The sequence below is a fragment of the Vanellus vanellus genome, assembly GCF_965231255.1.
Source record: "Vanellus vanellus genome assembly, chromosome: 6".
NCBI classification, from domain to species: Eukaryota; Metazoa; Chordata; class Aves; order Charadriiformes; family Charadriidae; genus Vanellus; species Vanellus vanellus.
In genome coordinates, this window is record NC_138911.1 from 12,549,731 (window position 1) to 12,569,104 (window position 19,374).

The 19,374-nt window shown below is 42.0% G+C and overlaps 1 protein-coding gene across 1 annotated transcript; it reads right to left on the reverse strand.

Annotated features, from left to right (window-relative positions):
- Nucleotides 1–6,022: 6,022 nt before the first annotated feature.
- Nucleotides 6,023–15,661, reverse strand: WEE1 (WEE1 G2 checkpoint kinase; the record flags this gene model as incomplete). The annotated part of the gene is made up of 11 exons (XM_082485864.1): nucleotides 6,023–6,286; nucleotides 8,767–8,912; nucleotides 9,007–9,177; nucleotides 9,431–9,516; nucleotides 9,607–9,702; nucleotides 10,101–10,247; nucleotides 10,763–10,884; nucleotides 11,824–11,996; nucleotides 12,080–12,146; nucleotides 12,635–12,843; nucleotides 15,098–15,661. 11 exons carry the CDS (start codon nucleotides 15,659–15,661, stop codon nucleotides 6,136–6,138), a joined length of 1,932 nt encoding a protein of 643 aa, XP_082341990.1. The 3' UTR covers nucleotides 6,023–6,135.
- Between the last annotated feature and the right edge of the window lie 3,713 nt (nucleotides 15,662–19,374).

Here is a 19,374-nt window from a genome sequence, read left to right on the forward strand (position 1 = left end):
CAAGAGGAAACAGTTGCAGAGGTAGTAAGATCGCCCAAGATCAGTGGTTAAGGTTAGGGATAGGAGGGCATTTCTCCTGTCCCCCTCATCCCTATCCTGCAGGATACCTGGCCTAAAATACTTTCATTAGCGGTGCGTTCTGTAGTCTGTAAATCAATAGATGAATGAGATCTTCCCCATCAGGATGCAGGCTGAACACACAGAATTTTTTCCTTTGCATAAATGGTAATTCAGTAACAGCAGCAGTTTTTATGTCCATTAGCCCACCTACCTGGCAATAGCCCTAGGGATACATAGATCATTGATTAGAATTAGGCCAGTTATTCTGCTTTCATCTTCAGTCAGAGAAGTCAGTTTTGACCAGCATGATAATTCAGATGTCATGCTAAATATTGATGCTGCGTATCAAGGGAGGCAAATGGCTGGGAAAAGGAAGATCTTTGCAATCAGTTCTTCAGCTTTTTCAAGACTATCCAGAATCTCAGATAATTTTTTAAGCGTGTACAACCTCAGATCTCTGAGCAACATGCTACACAGTAATAAATTGCTTCCTGTTTAATTAGGCACAGCAATATTCTCTCCTCGAGGCACCTCCCTTTCCCCTACCCCAATCCCATTATACTTTGGGAAGATAGCATCTTCATCCAATTCCACTGTTTAAATAGAAGCGGGACCTTAATTTCCTGTGTGCCATCCTGCCAAGTCACTGATTCTTCCTCCTTTCTCTCCGCAGTGTTTTTTGAGATGAGAACCTAGGTGTCAGTTCGGCAGTCTCCAACCGAGGGAGCTCGCTCACAGCTCACTCTCGGATGGTTTCCACAGTTCACTGAAAGAAGGTAAGGTTCGGGCAGGGAACAGCCCTGCTTTTGGCTCTCACCGGCCGTTGCTTTAGACCCAATCCTTGAGCACAGCTGTAGCAGTGATATTCATAGGTAGCACACATGTAGAGATTTATTAAGAACACATATGTGTTATCTACCAAATCACATATAAGGTGAAATCATGAGGATGCCTTTTCCAAGTCTACAGAACTGAGAGGGTGGGTGCAGATGAAAAAACACAAGTCAACACTTACCTGAGCTACTGCTGGCAAGAATGCTTAATCAGTACTGCAGAGCAAGATAATGATCTCTAACAAAAATCAGGGTCGAGTGTCATATTAGCACACAAACACTTTTAAAGACAAAAAGTTAGTGTACAGTTGACTATTTTGTCCAGCAGGTGTTGCTGGAGACTACAAAACACATTAAAGATAAGGCCAAGCTGGTCAGCTCTTGCTAGGGGGTCAAACAATGCACTGCACATTCTTTTTTCCCCCAGTTTAACAGGAAGAATAGGGTCACTAAGTATACTTTTATTCATGAAACTTTTAAATGTTATAGTCTAAAGTAATGCTATCTATGAAACTGAAATCCTATTTTCAAATATACAAGTAGTACCTACCTCCATTTCTAGGTGGAAGTAAAGCTTGTCTGTAACTTCATAAAAAAGCCAAGTAGTAAGTTTTTCAGGTTCTACATCTTACTAATTCAGATCCATCCCAGCTAAAATGAAACACATTATTAGGTCCGTGGTAATCAACAGCTTGTATGTGGGGTGAGGGAAGCAGGAAAACAGCGAGCTGAGAGGGCAAGGTCAGGTTGGATGGGGCTCTGAGCAACCTGCTCTAGTTGAAGATGTCCCTGCTTATTGCAGGGGTCGGACTAGATGACCTTTAAAGGTCCCTTCCAACCATAACTATTCTATAATTCTATGACACTTGGAAACTGCAAAATAACCCTAGACAAATGCTGTGTATCGACAGCTTAACATAAACAACACAAAAAAGAGACTAAGATGAGCTTAGTAATTCATGGCAAAAATTACTGGGCTTTTGATATGCAGCCTATGAAAGTAGAACAATTCCTTGTTGTGCGACAGCTTCCAACTGGAAGGTGCTAACTTCTCTTTACAGACATAATCCTTGTCCATCTCTTGGCCTTCATGGCTGTAATCAATGAGTAGTATGCATGACTATCACAGTATTATTTTCTGGAAAAATTATTCTCCAAGTAAATACAATTTTGTTTTGACAGTAATGGCATAAATAGAATTTCATATAGTATTTGAATACATGTGACTCAAAATATTTTTAAAAATATAGCGCTTCTGATTTGATCATAATGGTCTAGCCTGCAAACAATGAAAAACTAAGGACCATCAATATTTCTACAAGTAGTCCATGGAAAGGTTTAATTTACAAGATTAATTATCCAAAAAGTGAATCAATCCTTGATACTTGAAATTCACATTAAGAAGTTGGGGGGATTAATACTTTTTTCTGTTTGTTTCTTTCTGACAAGAACTAGTTTTGTACAGTCCAATGGAAGACAATTCATCCACAAACAAATCATTTAGATGGAAGAATTTCAGAATATTTTTTTGGAAAGCAGCATTTGTCAGTGTTACATGGTGTCATGTCTTTACAGGAAACTAATTCTGTAAGAGCTTTAGTCCACCACATCACCCACTCCTTGGGCATGAGATGCAGCCAGGCTAAACAAGACCAGACAGGTAGTGTTGTCCAGTAACGTATCATTAGAAGATGGTTAACAGACAGTGGATTTATGTTCAAAGACGGAAGACAAAAGCAGCAGACGTATCTGGAGGAGGTGGGGATCTAAAATACCTGCTTTCAGTTATTTTTAGGTTCTTCATGTATTTCTTCAATTAGACAGGGACTCTGATCAAAAAAGTTAAGGTACTATGCTACCTCTGTATTGGAAAATTAAGCTAGATGCATTCACAAGAAAAATGGTTAAACATTAAGTGTAGCTATTTTGAATAACACATTTGCCACCCAACTCTAATGCTTGTTTCTTAAACGGAGATAAAGCTTTCTTCTTAAAGTGCTGAAGCTCATTTTGTTATACCATCCCTGGCAGAATTTCTTCAACTGACATCTGACTTTCTACGTTTTGCGAGAGGCTAGTAGCTGCTTCTTCCACCTGAAAAGGTGGCTTGCTACATACAAGTTTTGCCCAGATGTTGTTTTTGCAATAAATTTGTAAGCTACCAAAATTACTGTAAGATTGTTTCTATTAAAAAAAGAAAATCCCTTCAAGGTCAGTAAAAATAGGTACCGCTTCTCACTCAGCGAGCATCTGAATCATGAATCACTGAATGCTGTGGTATTCATGGGAAGCATTTAATGCACACTTTCCAAATTCTCTTGCCACTGTTAGGGCCAGGATTCTCAGCCATGCCATTGGCCTCAGGAAAGCTTATGAAAACTTGAGATGAAATTTCATTATTCTTATTATTCCTATAAACTACTTAAAACCCCTGAAGCTTCTTTTTAAACATTCTCCTTGGCACACAGCAGAAAAAAAAACATCCAAAGCCACTTCAGTTGCATGGTTTAGGCTAGGCACCCCTTCCATAGCAGATACAAAACCTGTGACCAGCAACAGAACAGAACCATTTAGGTTGGAAAAAACCCTTAAGATCACCGAGTCTAACTGTTAACCAACACCTCCAGGTCCTTTTCCGCCAGGCAGCTTTCCAGCAGCTCTCCCCCAAGCCTGTAGCATTGCATGGGGTTGTTGTGACCCAAGTGCAGGACTCGGCACTTGCCCTTGTTGAACCTCATACCATTGGCCTCAGCCCATTGATCCAGCCTGTCCAGATCCCTCTGTAGAGTCTTCCTACCCTCAAAGCAGGTCAACACTCCCACCCAACTTGTGTCATCTGCAAACTTACTGAGGGTGCACTTGATCGCCTTGTCCAGATCACTGATAAAGATATTGAGCAGAACTGGCCCAAATACTGAGCCCTGGGGAACACCACTTGTGACCAGCCATCAACTGGACTTAACTCCATTCACCACCACTCTTTGGGCCCAGCCATCCAGCCAGTTTTTTACCCAGTGAAGAGTACACCTCTACAAGCTACTGTGTACAGCTTGTTTGTGCAGCAATACCTGTACTGATGTGGTTACAAGCCTCTGAAAACAAGTGATGCAAAAGCAGATAAATTTGATCTACCTATGATAATTATTTATGCTATAGGAAAAGACAGTCTCATTTAGTTTGATTCCCATAAATTGGTATTTATGACTGCTGAGAAGTATGCTTTAAGAGAGGTCTAATTTAGTGTAGATGAACAACAAAACCAGATGAGATATTCTAAGTTTCTCACAAACTATTATACAAAGTAAAAACTTAAAGATATTCCAGTCCATTAATTTTTACTGATGAGAACTGTATATTCAGAGTTACCTAAACCCAAGTCTCTGAATTTCAGTCATATATGAACAGCAGAGACCTCTTACAAATTACTTAGCACTGTAAAAGCTTCCCCAATAGACTAATCTGTTAAGCCTTTATTAATTTTACCGTATCTCTCTTCTTTATGCAAGGTAAATACATATGCATATTTGCATCCATGCCACAGAACATGCCCTTATTGTCTTCCAGACTATTCCAACTCCTCCCACTGTTTTCTTCCCAGCTTCTAAATAAGCAGTTCTCTTCCCATTTTGAGCAATTCATGCGTTTTCCTCCTTACCTCAGACCACGGTTTTTCCTCACATAGTTTCATCTAGTCCTCCATCTTCACAGTCACTGGTTCCATTTCAAATCTTCCAGGGGCTTCATCTTTCCAACACGCAGTACCAGTACTCTAAAACTGTAGAGACAGACTGCTAAAGATACCAACACGCAGACTGTGGTGCTTCTCTAACATAACTATCAGCGAGTATATTATATCAGTCCCACTCTCCTGAGAGGGAATCACAAGCATTACATGGGAGCAGGAAGCAGATCTAATCAGGACTTGCCAAACTATATTCCTGACTCAATATTTTATTTCCACAACTATAGAGTTAAATAAGTGTTAGACAATGTTAAACAAAACTTTAAACTTTAATATTCAAATTCAACACTAGTAAGAACAAATAGAGCACAAATGGGAAACATTGTTTAAACTAAAATTAATGAAGAGACAAGCCAGTAATTAAAACAGGTCTATTTTTTAGCAACATCTGTCAGCCTAGGTCCAACATCAGCAGAGGTTCTGACGGTAACATTCTGTTCATTTTGGAACTTAAAACTGAATAGTTAAGCTTTGTCTGTTGGCATCTCAGACTGCAGTTTCAATATAGTATACTATAAGCATAATCAAACTTATGTACACAAACAATGAAAAACAACCTGAACAGTTACACTAAACAATTATTTACAAGTACTCCAACATAAAAAATATACAATAGCCTCAAGAGTGAACAACTGAAGAAAATATCAACATTTAGAGAACCTTATTAGAAAAAATTACAAGACATGAATAGCCAAGACATTAACAATTGCACTACACTAATACAGAGTCCAAATATTAAATTGGTGCATTATTTCACAATGCACTAGCTTTAAGAGAAAAATGCTGCCTTCACTAAAATGCAGCTTAGATTTGTTTCACGTAATTGTTTTAACAAGAAGCCTATTAACACAATAATGATTGTTTTAATGCTACAGTTTTACAGCGAGGACAACAAACTAAAAATAGCAGCAGTTCCACATGGCACTTAATTCCACAGTTTTCTAAGCTGTGGTTTATGCAATGCCTACAAAGTGCTCCCAGTTGAATATACAAATAAAATTCACAATAAAAGTCTACCTGACATCAGGTACATTGAGTGTAGGTGGCCTTAAAGCCTGTCTTTCAAAATTTATTCCCCTCTGCTCCAAAAAAAAAAAATAAAAATCAGTAACTATCAAAGCAAGGCCCCTTCCCTCCCTCTCAAAGATCATTAGGGATATTACTTCTTATTACAATGCCGTAACACTACAAAGCAGCACACCACTATAGTGGTCAACCCTGGGACGATGTAACATCTAACAGTGTAACCGAAAGGCTTATTGATTAACATCCAGGATCCTCTATAGACAAGATAGTAACCAAGTCCATTAACTCAAATGGTTAATACAGCTAGTCAGCCATATTGTACAAGTAAAAACCCAGAAGCAATTCCTGTAAAACTAACGACACTGATCAAAGACAGGACAAGAAACCAGGAATCGAATGCTTCCTTCAATTCCTTAGGCTTCAATCCAGCAGAGATGCTATAGCCATCCTCAGTAGTTCTTTTAGACCTCATAGTTAGTATATAGTAAGACTAACTGAGCGGTTCATTTTCTTTCCAATGAGTCGAGATGGTCTATTTTGTGTCGTAGATCTAGTTGTCATTCTGTCAGTGAACAGCGCTCGCTCCTCAGCTGCGGCTTTTGCCAGCTGTGCCTTCTTCAGCTCCCTGCAAGACATTGAGAGATTCACACCTGTGCAATGACATCAGTAAGGACTACAAGCATATCGCAGCAAGAGCATTTCAAATTAATCGCAGCAGTTCAGAACTTAAGGCTTGCCATCAATTTAGGTCATACTAAGACCATTATCATTTGCATCCACCTGTTTACAACCCAGAGGACAGAAGTGGGATGTTCCTTACTTGCCTAGGTGTTATTTCTTTTGAACAAGAAAAGTAAATGAGAAATTCATACAACTCAGTCAGATTTTTAAATCCAGCCTTTTATAAGCAGCTCAACACTTCCATTACCACAACATGGTAGGATGCTCTTTACTTTCTAGTACACAGTGTACGATAAATCACTGAAGAGATAATTACTGAGGTTTGCCCAAATGAAGCTTTCAGCCACAACCCAACTTCTGTGGAAGATTCAGACAGACACGCTTAGATGAACGGAGATGAATGTAAGTGGCAACAGACAACTCGGGAAGCATCCTTTTCCTTTTGCATACACACATCAAAAGCTTATCACCACCTAAATCCTTTTTACCCAACATAAAAATTTGAGCCCCAAACTGCAAGGCTGAGTCACTGAAGGCAGCACAGGCCACTGTCCCCATGCAACATTCTGTCAACTATTCTGTTTCAGAGAATTACCAATACTCAGTTTGAGGCCAAAGTTAAATAAAACTCAGGATAAAACTATGAAATGGTCTGACTAAAGAGCAAAGTTATCTTTGTCAAGGGTTTCCCCACACACACCTTTTCTCCCTTCCTTAAATGCTGACATATTGGCTAAGCGTAAGGATTCCCCCATATTCTTTTCCTTCTCCTATCCCAAACTATAACTCAAAGAATATTCTCGACCCTAAGAACTAGCATTTGTAATCTCGCTTCACATCTGGACTCCAAAGCAAGATCAAATTTTACAAGCTTGCTGCATATTGGTGTAGGTGTATTTAGTTTCAAGTTACATGTTTTAGTTTAATAAGATACTCCCATTCTTACTTGTAATCAAAAATATCACTCATTAACACCCGTGCTCCATCTAATCCTCCCCACATTATCACGGTGTCAGTTCACTGCAATAGATTGCAATCTATTTGTAGTCATCTTCCCTAAAGATTGAATATCAGTCACAAATTCACACAAATGTATACACACCCACCCACCACACCATTACCAGGAAATTAAGTTTTATGATATACTTCCATTTTTCCCTAGAAGTCTAATCTTGAATTCATTCTTCCTCTGAAGAAGATGACACAATAGAAAAGCTGAGTTTCTTTACAAGGATTCCTTTCACTGATGATAACTTACATACTTAAGTGGTATCTTAAATGGGTCAAATGCAGGAGTGTTAAAAAAACAAAATAAACCAAAAAAACCTACCTGAATTATTTTATGGAACGCTATCCCCCACAACGTTAAAAGTTACTGTGGATAAACATTCTTTTTCAATCATTCTTGGATTTACAGTTATTTTATAAGGATGTACCCTACTTATTGCCAGGCCAGAAGTAGTCTTCACAAAATATTAGCTTTGCCAACTTCCCCTTTCATGTGATACAAAACCATGTTGTCTTTACACAAGCAAGTTACCTCAGCAAGTCTGTCCTTGAATAACCTGCACAAACTGTCAAATTATTTCTGCAGCCAGTGTAATTCATAGGAAGATTATAAAGATAACCATCTAAAATGGCAAGTCTGGCTACATTCAGACTGTAGCAATGGCAAGGTAAGCAGATAGCAATGGAGAGAATCCAAACACAAAGTTAACATCTTAATTCAAAATAAGCAAGTCAGAAGGTAATTGGTGTTCTATATTCCTTATAAAAGCCTGCCTGTTATGCATTATATGTGCAAAGCTAACTGCAGTGAAAGATCCAGATGATTGCTTCTTAACTTACTAACTCTTTCTTTGAAATTTAAGCAGAAATCCTAAAGACTTTCCCAACAGGAATCTCTTCTTCAAAGCTTTAATTCAGAGTTGAGTGTTTGAGCAAGTGGCGATTCTCTGGTAACCTAATAACACTGCTGTGTACAAGTCAAATTAGTCCAAAACTATTCCTGATGTGACATTTAATTTAAGTTCAAACCAGCTCATTTAAGTCATGTTTTCCAACATGTTTCAATGTACCGACGACCTAGGAAAACACAGGCTCAAATAATATAGATGTAAGTTAGACTATACACGTCACAAAAGTATGTGTTATGCTTGAAACATTTTTTAAAAGCTAATATTTGTATGCCTTGAATACTAATAGTGTAGTTGAGATTCCCTTAGAGTGTTCAAGAAGTTCCTTCTATGGAGAAAGCTCCTTTTAAAGTTACATGACCCACTTATACTCTCAGGCCTGTATGTGCATACAGATTTGCAGACTTCATGCAGAAATAAGGACGGTCCTATTTTATCATTACTCTACCATCATACGAAAACCCATTAGAAATTAAATTATATTTAAGGACCCCAAGGAACTACTTACTTTTGCAAGAGCGAGTTTTTGAATTTTTCAGCATTCAGTTCTATGCGGAGCTGCTCTGCACTCTTTTTTGCAGCAGAAAGAAGCACTGAATGTTTGACTAGTGCCACAGCTGAAGGCCTTTTCTCTGGATCAGGATTAATCATAACCTTAGAAAAAAAAAAAATAGTAAGGCATTCTAGTTTAGGCCAGTAACACAGTAAATTACACTAATCAGTGAGCCACTGGTACAAGAGTTCTTACTTTCAGTAAGTCTAGTAATTCTTGAGAAAGCACTTGCGGTATTCTAGGTATTTTTCCTTGTCGAATTTCATGCCATTGGTCCCCATTACTTGGAAGTGGTTCAGCGCCAGCAGCACAGACAACAGTCAGAGCAAGAGCAAAAATATCTGCTTTTGGCAAATGAGTGTAGTTCTTGAAAAATAAAGAAAAATAAATTTACTACACATACCACCCAGTGTAAAAAGAAATCTAAAAGACAGCTAAACTATTCAGCACAGAAAACACCCACAATATTATATTCCCCTTTTAAGTACTACCAGTGTTCAAGGTGATACCATTCAAGAAGTTTCTCCTCCAGGAAGGAGGCAGTAGACAGCAACTCATTACTCTAAATAAAACAGCATACAGATCTAACATCACTGTTTTCCACAAACAGAACAGTTACCTCTTGTAGGACTTCATTTGCAAGAAAACGGCTATCACCTTCCTCCACTTGTGGACTAGATACTCGAGTTACATGACCAAGGTCACCTGCAAGATGAAAAGAAAGCGTTTTTTTGTCTTGTTCAGAAAACAAATAGACAATGCAATTCTTTTGAGGACAAGTGTGCTGCTTCTCACCAATTTTAAATATGACTCTATCAGACGACCAGTCATCATCATCACCTTCTTCTGAAGTTGTAGTCGGGACTGATGTCCTAGATATGAAAATATTACCTGAAAAAAGAGCAGAACTGTTAAAAAAAAATCCAGTATCCATCCAATTTCTACTTCATCTAGTTTCACTACAATTTTCTTTAGCCACACAGTAGTTTTCACTGTATACATACCCAGTTCCTAGATCGAAGAAACTATAACTTACTCACTCTGGCCCCTCTGCTGGGCTGGGAGCCAAGTGTTATGCAAGTAGACTCAATTACACAAAAAGGACCCAAGATAAACTCAACAGTTTAAGTTTGCCAGCCAATTTTATAACTGACATCTTTGTACTGCTATTTAGAACTTCAGTGAAGAATTTACAGTTAGTAAGGTGTGGCTAACTGCTCATTTTTCTACAGCAGATTAAATTAACCAAGGAAGTTGTCAATACAAAGTAAAGCAGTTTACAAACTTACTAGGTTTGATATCCATGTGTACCAGTGACATTGAATGAATGTACTTTAAGCCTCGAGCCACCTGAAGTAGCAGGTCCTTCAGTTCTGGTTCAGTAAAATAACGCATATTCCTGTAATTTTCACTTATGGCATCTGCTAAACTGCCACCTAAAACGTTAAAGAAAACAACTAGGTTTTTTTTTTTTTTTTTTTTACATCAAACAGTTGACAAAGTAATGACAACTGGCTTCCAGAATTCACAGTGAATATATCGCCAAGAACTTGCTGATGACACACAGGAATTATAAAATCTAATGCTGTATCCCCTCTTTATAGCCACGTAATATAATAAAAAAAGCTTCAGAAATCAGGTCCACCTCCCTTTTTAAAGGAAACTCCAGTAATTTTCTCTATTCCAGCTTGTACGATTGTACAAAAGAAAGAACAGCTTTGCTGCTCACAAACATCTCACTGTACTTCCAATATTCTTGAAGACTTAAGACTTTGTCTGCATTTCTGTATAGTTTTTGTTTCATGTATCTAATATGCCTTTTGCCACAGAAAGGAACATCAGACATTTGAGACAATGATGGTATGAGCTATGAGTAGGGCAATCAATTCCTAACTAGTCCTAGAGATTTGTAGAGAAAACAAGTTCAGAACAAGCGATAAACTTTACTTACCATTGCAATATTCATTCTGTATAAGCATATGATCATCTTCTGCCCATGCAGAGTAGTATCTTACTACGTGAGAATGCTGTCCCAGAACTGCATGTGCATAAACCTCTCTTAAAGCATTTTGCCTGTTACAGTCAGAAAAAAATAACAGCACGCAAGAATATTATGAGGTGAAATTAGTCCAATTTCAGCTTGATAGAAACACTTGTAATAGCATCATGCCCCTCTGCCAGCTCAGGTTTCTAATTAAAATCCGCGTATTCAGTTCTGTGGCACCTTAAGGTGGATTTGTAGTTATATCCAAACAGCTAAAATAATTTACTTTGTATTAAAAGACTAAGTTTATGGAACATCAAAAAACAGGATTTGTTGCAGGTAATTCTTGAAGGAGCTGTCACTTCCACTCCATACTTTCCAACCAGCAGCAAGCTTTGAGAAGGATCACTGAAGTTTTAGGAAAAAAATAAGCCAGGAGCATGACTGAACTCAACATTCCTAACTTCTCATGTTTAAGTCTGGTATGCAAATTTGAGCAACTCAAACATGTGGAGTTTTATATTATAACTATTAAAACGGTGGGGGGAAAAGTAACAAATTGCAGGCTTGTTCATAAATGCAAAAAAAAATACCACAAAACTGACTTAACTAATCTGCATGTCACTCAAGTTGACAAGGATGAGGACCCAGCTGGGAATACTGCTTTCCTTTCACATCTCAAAGGATGATTATTGCACAGTTTATTCATATAGTCCCTCCTGCCATAAATGCAAGTAAGCATTATTCTTACTTTCCAGATGAGAACAACCTGTTTCCATACAGAATATAGGGATCAACGTCTGCTAGGGGAAAGGCTAAGTAAGTAGCCTTTCCTCCCTAGTATTGCACAGTATTCATAAAAAAAATACATAAGTAAAGTGACTTCAAAATTGTATGTGTTTTACATTTAATTCACGTATATTTAGACTTTTCTCTTAAATGCCTTCTCTAGACACTGATACAAAGAAACATGGGAGGAAAAAGCACCAAGAGGTGACTTTTAACTTTCAATAGCAGTAAATACTCACTCATCCACTGAGCCAGCTAAAGGTTTCTTGGATCGTTTTATTGCATAAATACAGCCATCAAGCCTCTTCACACATTTAAACACAGAACCAAATTCACCAGATCCAATCTTCTCCAACTCATGAAATTCAGTTGCATACCGTGACTTCATATTACTTTCTGTTATTGTTATTCTCTACAAAGATTAGAAAGGAAACTTCTTAGATCTGCAGATACACAAACTGCCAAACTTACTATCAAGTTCTAAAGATTAATTACCTTTGCAGGTCTGATAGTTTCATCTTCAGCCTCTCCATCACTTGCTTCCATGTCCTCTCCGCAAGAGCTGAAATTCACACCAGTTATTTTTCAGAAGTAATATGGCTGAGGTAAACTTAAAGCTGAAGTCTAGCAGCTGTTGATTTTTCTGAGACCCAATCCTTCCATTCTACCTAAGTTTAGTTTAACTAATAGAACGCTACATTTCTAAGCACAAACTCATAAAATAAAGGCACCATGCTAATATCTTTGTCATTTCTTTCTTCATGTTTCATACTAGTATTTAATGTGTTTTTCCCTCCGCAAGAAAAGCCTGCACATAGCTCGTTCAGTCAGGTAGGACATAGCCTAGTCTATCCTCTCTGTATACTGATCAAAAGATCTAATACTAAATGGTTATTTCATAATAAAGCAGATTCTTTGAAAGTAATATTAAACATCACTAACAAATTTGCAAGAAAAAAATACTTTCAAAGAAGCAATTTGTAACAGAACTTTTGCAGCTAAAAGTAGTTCTAAAGATAAGCTTAACAAAGGAAGATACAAGTTACTCACTCATTCCAGTGCATTCTCTTCCTCCTACGACATCTTCCTTCAGAGTTGTGAAGGAACATGGAATCAGGAGTGAAGGGATTAATGTTCACATGAGGTGTTTGTCTAATATCTTCTTCTTGCTTCTCTGATCTCCCAACATTCATAAATAGAGAGCCCCCTCGAAGTTTGACTGAGCTGGAGCCTATTCCTTGTGCTTTAGAAAGCAAACTCTATATAAAAAACAAAACAAAACAAAACAAACCACATTTATAGCCTCAACATCGCTTTAGACACAGTCAGGTCATGCTTGAAAGCCATCGTTACATTATTGCCTAATCAAAGTTAGCAGGAATTGTTTAAGTACCCGTATTTCCACCCAAAAAGAATTCCAAAGAAACTGTTAGACTTTTAACACTCTTTGTGTGGAGTACAAGGAAACACTGATTGTTAAAATAATTTTTAGAAGACAGGAAAGATTATGAGACCAGTGTTTTTCTGTCTTTAATCATATCATCACCTAAACTTCTTGGACAATTCTTTGTCTGTGAAATAAACATGGATGAAACTCATGGACCATCCTGGGCTATATCATCATGATTTTCACATACAACATATGAAAGTTAAATCAGATATAAGAAATGATCTTTGATGACTGCAAATTTAGGTGGCAAGCTAAAAAAATAAGTAAATAAAAGATTTAGTACTGATGCACAGATGCCTCTTCATGAGCCTACAAAGAATTGCTCCAGACTTGACAGCACTGTTGCACTGTCAGTTCAATATCCAAACCAAATCTTTTGGATAGCCATTTGTCAGATCAAGCATTTTCCAGACACGCGAAGAAACCTCTCCCAGTTATGTAGGGAAGTTTGTATCTGTGTCTTCTACATCCTGGTGAGGATGACAACCCCTGTCTTACTGGATCACTAGCAGGAGCATTGCCTTTTCCTACCTTACAAAATAAAGAATTGACATACCTAAAGCCTAAACCACCATAGGGACAAAGGCCAATACATGGGAACCTCAACCACACCCCCCAAATCCAGACTAGATGAAGACCTTTAAGTTGCTGTGTGACTCAATACACATTTCAGTACTTCCACTGGATACCTTAACTAACTGATTCTTCCAAATTTCAAGGATAACCTCTCCAAGATAACCCATGTGGAATTTGGGCACCTAATTAAAGAATCTCACTGAGCCAGTGTTAAGACCTTGCTTTCAGTGTCACAGTCCACAAGACTCTTGCATTTCTGAAGCGTCTGCTTCTGACTTGGTACAAGATTGTCACCGATTTTACTATTTCCAAACACGTTCCATTGATTTCTACCAGCAAAACCTCACTTGAGATGGAAGCTGTAGAAAACCAATTAACAAGGTTGCCTTCCTCACACCTTAAGTCAGTTGTTTTCAATCTATAGTCTATAGACCCCAGGGAGATTATCCCCGGGGATTATCCCTGGATTACTTCTAAAGGGCTATATGAAAAGTAATGAAGAAAGCAAGCCTATTATCAATAGATTTACATTCACTATACGATGTTTTACATAAGCATCGAGTTCAAAAGTTGAAACGCTTTCCAAAAGTCTGTTATTGACTGACTTAAGAGCTACCTATCCCTCTAAGCTTTCAAATCCATCAGTTGAACAGCATCGGCTACTCCAACAGCCTTTTGCACTGAGTGCAGGAGGGCGCAGACCCCACGCTCGGGCAGGCGGAGGGTGCACCAGCAGCAGCGCGCAAACACGACACGCCGACTTACTGACAGACACGCAGGGGCCAACTCCAGTTCCAGCCTTAACCTTCTGGTTATAAAGGGACAAACGCTCACACGACACTAAAATATTTATTTTGATATTCTACTTTCATCTTTTTAAAAAATATTTTCCACAGAATATTGACAAAGCGGGATACTTATGTATTTATTTGTAGATATATTGTTCCACGCCCCCAGTCACGATTGGGGGTGTGGCGGGGGGGAGGGGGGGGAATCGGACGGTACTAGTGTCGCCTCCCCGTTCGCCGCGGCGTCCGGGGCCGCAGCGAGAGGCGCCCATCCCGGCCTGAGGGAGCCGCGTCGGGAGGCGCCGCCTCCTCCTCCCCGTCCTTTAACGCCGCGCCCGCCCCTTCCCCCCCCACCCCCCCACCCCCGCCCCGCCGGGCCCACCGGCGCGAGCGGCCGGCCGGGCAGCGGGTTACATAACTGTAACGGACGGCCTGTGGGCAGGTCCCGGGGCAGACGCCAACTTGCCGTTGCGGGCGGCGGCCCCGTCGCCCCTCTCACCATCCCCCCCACGTTTTAACCGCCGGGCGCGGCGCGGTGCCTCCCGCCGTCCCCCCCAGCCCGCCGGGGGCGGGCCGGCCGGCCGCCCTGACCAGCCCCAGCACCCCCACACCCCCCACACCCCGCCCTCACCCCGGGCAGGCCGGTCAGGGGACCCCGGGAAGCGGCGGAGCGCTCCGGCGCCGGGACGGGTGCCTCACCTTGGGGGTGTGCGGCGTGTCGAAGAGGCGCAGCTTGCGGAAGGTCTTGTGAGGCGGGGTGCCAGGGTAGTCGGGCAGCGGCGAGCTGGGCTCCTCGCTCCGCACCCGGTAACCGCTAGCTGCCGGGTGTGGCGGGGAGCTCCCGCAGTAGCGGCGGCCCTTGTGGGGGGGCGGCGGTGAGGGCGAGCCGGCCATGAAATAGGCTCCGGGCGACTTCACCGGAGAGGAGCCGAACCCCTCCTCCTCCCACGAGTCCCCTTCGTCCGGCAGCGGCGCCGCCGCTGGCTCCATCTCCTCCTCCTCCTCCTCCTCTAGCAGGGGCGGGTCGCCCCGCGCCGGGGTGCGAGCCGCCGAGAGCGGCGAGTCCGCCTCCTGGAAGGCCGAGTCCTCGCCGGTGCTGTTGCCGCTGCTGCCGCCTTCCTCCTCCTCGTCCTCCTCCTCCTCCTCGCAGTCGCTGTTGCCGCTCAGGAACAGCAGCTTCTGCCGGATCGGGGCGGCCGCCCGCCGGGCCGAGACCCGCCGCGGCGGCGCCGCCGCCGCCTGCTGCAAGCTCAGAAAGCTCATGACGGCTCGCTGTGAGCCCCGCTGACGGCCGAGCCCGGCCCCACCGCGCCCGCTGTGGCTGCGCTGCCCCGCTACGCCCCTGGGTGCGGCGGCGACGGATCCGCACGGCGCTGCCCGCAGGCACGGATCGCCTCGCGCTGTTCGGACTCCGCGGCTTTCCCGCGACCGTTAGTCACGTGGCGCGCACGCCAGCCAATCACGCCCGCCCACTCGGTTTGAAAACACGGAGGGCGGGGGCGGTGCTACACACGGCCGCGTCACGGGGCGCTTTGGCGCGAACGCCGCGGGCGGGGCGGGGGCGGGGTTGGCCACACGTTACGTGTCTCCCGGTGAGGAGGGGGCGAGGCGCCATCTTGGCCCGGGGGCCGGTGCGGTACCGCCCGGGGAGCGAACGTTGGGCGGGTGGGGAGCCCGAGCAGCTCAGCCCGGCGGAGGCGGGCCGCTCGCTCCCCGCTTCACGGCGCGGGTGCTTTGCTCCTGGTTGGTTGCTACAAGAGTGGAAAATAATAAAAAAAAAAGCCCTCCATTTCATGTGCCCGAAAACAATAACAGCTCCTTTTAGGCCAGTTAAAAACAACCTTTTTAGCGAAACCAAAAAAGTAATGCGTTCTGAATTACTCTATTCGTGTGATTTTAAATGCAGTCAGAAACCAAAGCCCCTAACAGCGCCCCGTGCTGTTAACGGTAACTCCCCTCACACTGCAACGCCATGTATCACATCGGCCATCTCCCCACAGATGCCACAATTTTGCCTCTGGGCTTCATTTTCCATCTCGTGACACCTTGATTGAATGTAACCCAACAAATAAACCTGCCAATCTCTCTCCTGTACCAAATCACTTTGAAATGAACCCCCTGGGTAACAAAGAAAAAAAAGCCAAACATTTTTTTCCAGCCACAGGTATCCCAAACAACCCGCAGTAAGCCAGGTGTGTTCCTCTCTGCTTCCCCAGGCTCTCTGGGCAGACACGCCATCCCCTGGACGTGGAGGTGGCACCAGGGTCCACGTCCCCAAGAGCCGAGGGCACCTGGGATGGTGGGACCCTGCGGCACAGCCCCTCTTCTGCCCGCCTGGTCACCTCCCAGAGCCCTCCTAGCCTGGAGGACAAAACCCTCATCTGCTGCAAACGGCTCACCTCTACAGAGAGGTCTGGCTGTCAGTCTGAAAGCTTCAAAGGCAACGAACCAAAGCACCAAAGGCCCAGTCAATAGAAGTTTGTACTTAACCATGTTTGCGCTGTTTGCCAATCTCCCATCGCTAGGCCCCCGATGTCCATGGGCAACTTTGGTTCCAGCATTTCCAACAGGTGATTATTTTCAGACATATTTTCTGTTGAGGCCAAAACCAAAAATAGCAGGATACTTTTTTTTTTTTTTTCCTCACACTTTCAATGGGCTGAAAGCTTAAGCAGCTAATGTTTTCAGGACAAGCAGTGATGAGCCACAGGTACACCATTTTTGAGATTATGGAAGCCTCCTGAAAACTTGTTTCAGAAAATTGAAAGTAGCCAACATAACCTATGAAAATGGGATTGGGCAGCGTTTACAGAGATATGGCTACATCAAACCAAGTGCTGTAAACACGTTTGTTGTGGAATAATTTAGAAACACAATAACATCTCATTAAAAATACTTACTTTTAAAACTGAAATGCACTGTATAGCAAATACTAACTGAAGCATTTGAATTTTAGAACAGATGATGTAAGCGAAGGCTATTAAAAAATACGACCTCCATCTCTTTCCCAATTAATAGCCCACAGAGGGAGATGCAAAGCAATTCCTAGTAAGTGACTCAAAACATCCCAGCTACTAGCTGTGATGAAACTTCACTCATATATGAAGTTTTCATTTCTTTAAAACTTTAAGAATTTAAGCTTTCAATAAATCCCTCCCCCTGAAATAACAAAGCTGCAGTTTCCTTCCCAAACTCAGCCTAAATATAACTGGTGCTGCGTTGCTTTCTGGAGTCTACAGACACAGGTATTTAGTGAGTGGAAGTGGGAAACTGAAATTCAGAAGTACTATTGGATAGACTATAACTAGTGAACTGCTAATCACTGGAGCAGTTTAAGTGGGACAAAATCAAATGGAACAATTTAGAATTTGTACAGAGAAGGAAGTCTTTCTGAAGAGAAGACAAAGATAGGAAAGGAAAGGAAAAAAGGAATAGAGAAAGAAATAAACAGCAGAACAAAATTGTTTTAAAAGAAAGTTTATTTCCAAACTGAGAGCAAATAAGAAAGGGAAGTACTGAATAAATATGTAACTATAACAAAATGCGTAGTTGCTACAAGGCCCGCATTCGTAGGCTCTACATATGTGCTACTCTGAATTTGCATCTGGTTGTTCTTTTGCTGTACTTTGACAGGACCATAAATGGTTGTGTTAAAGAGAAGATGATTTTGCCCCAGACTGCGTGGCAACTCTGCCATCCTGTCCACCATGACAACCACTATAGCTAGTATGAGGAGGCCTATAGACAGCCTAACTAAAGAGCACTGCAGAGCCAGTTCCCTTAGCCAGAGAGCACGTTAGCAATGGACATCATCACAGGAGGAAGAGAGGTGAGCGGGGAAGAGCTCTGCAGGCTTCCACTGTGCTATACTTTACGAGCCAAATTCATTCCAAGTTCTCTGAAGCTGATTACGTTGCATCTTTGAGCCTCTGTAGATCTTGCAAACTAAAGCCCTGATCCTCCAAATAGATGTAACAGCACATAACCTGATGTCCAGGCAGTGCCTAACTGATATTCCTCCAAATTTGAGTGGTTTAAGGGTTTTCAGGATATGTCTGCAAAATTGGCTTCTTTTTTTTTTTAAATACTTGCTTTTAAATTTAAAAGTGCACTGAAGATTTTGCTACCAGAAATACTTATCTGGGGCAGCACGCGCTGACAAACAGCTGCTTTTAACTAGGAATTTTCAAGCTCAAGGGAAACCATTGTTCCCTCTTTGGTGGGTAGCAGGGGAACCCAAATAATGATGAATGAGAAATAAATGGAACAATGGCCAATTTGTCTAGCTGTCACAGGAAACTGCCGCAGAAGTGGGTACACTGCCATCTTGCCGGGATTTCCTGCACTTACAAGTTCATCTGCAGCCCCCAAAAACCAAATTAAAAGTTCTGCCAAAACCTGGATGAAACCCATTCTACATCAGCCAGCATAGTCGTGAAACTGATGAGTTCATCTTATTATGAGAAGAGTAAATGGAGTGAAAAAGCAGAAGAGGAGGAAGGTCAAGTTGCTTATATGAAAACCAGAAACACTACAGCCACCTGCACCAAGGCAATTGCTGGAGAACCAAGAGCAGGGACAGATCTTGCTATTCCCAGCTTTTCTCTTGGGTTCAGGCAGGTACCTAGGGATCAGTGTGCTTGTCACCAATGCCAGTAATGGCATTCCAGTGTTCACACGCATCTGGGCATATACTGGGCTAACGGGTCTCAGTAGTAGTGTGCCAACTGGGAGATGTTGTCTCTGGGCCACTGATAGCTTAAAGGTGAACAGTTTAACAATTATTTTATCTGGGGTTGTGCTGCTAACAGCTGCTATTAGCTGGCAACCTCTTTCTCGTCATACCAAGGTCCAGAGTTGAATGGGTTTTCCATCAAAGGTGGACTTTGTGTCCAAAGACATGCCTGTAGTTGATGCTGCCAGACCTTATACTCTTTTAGCCTACAGTCTGCATGCAGACAGAGCATTTCTCAAGG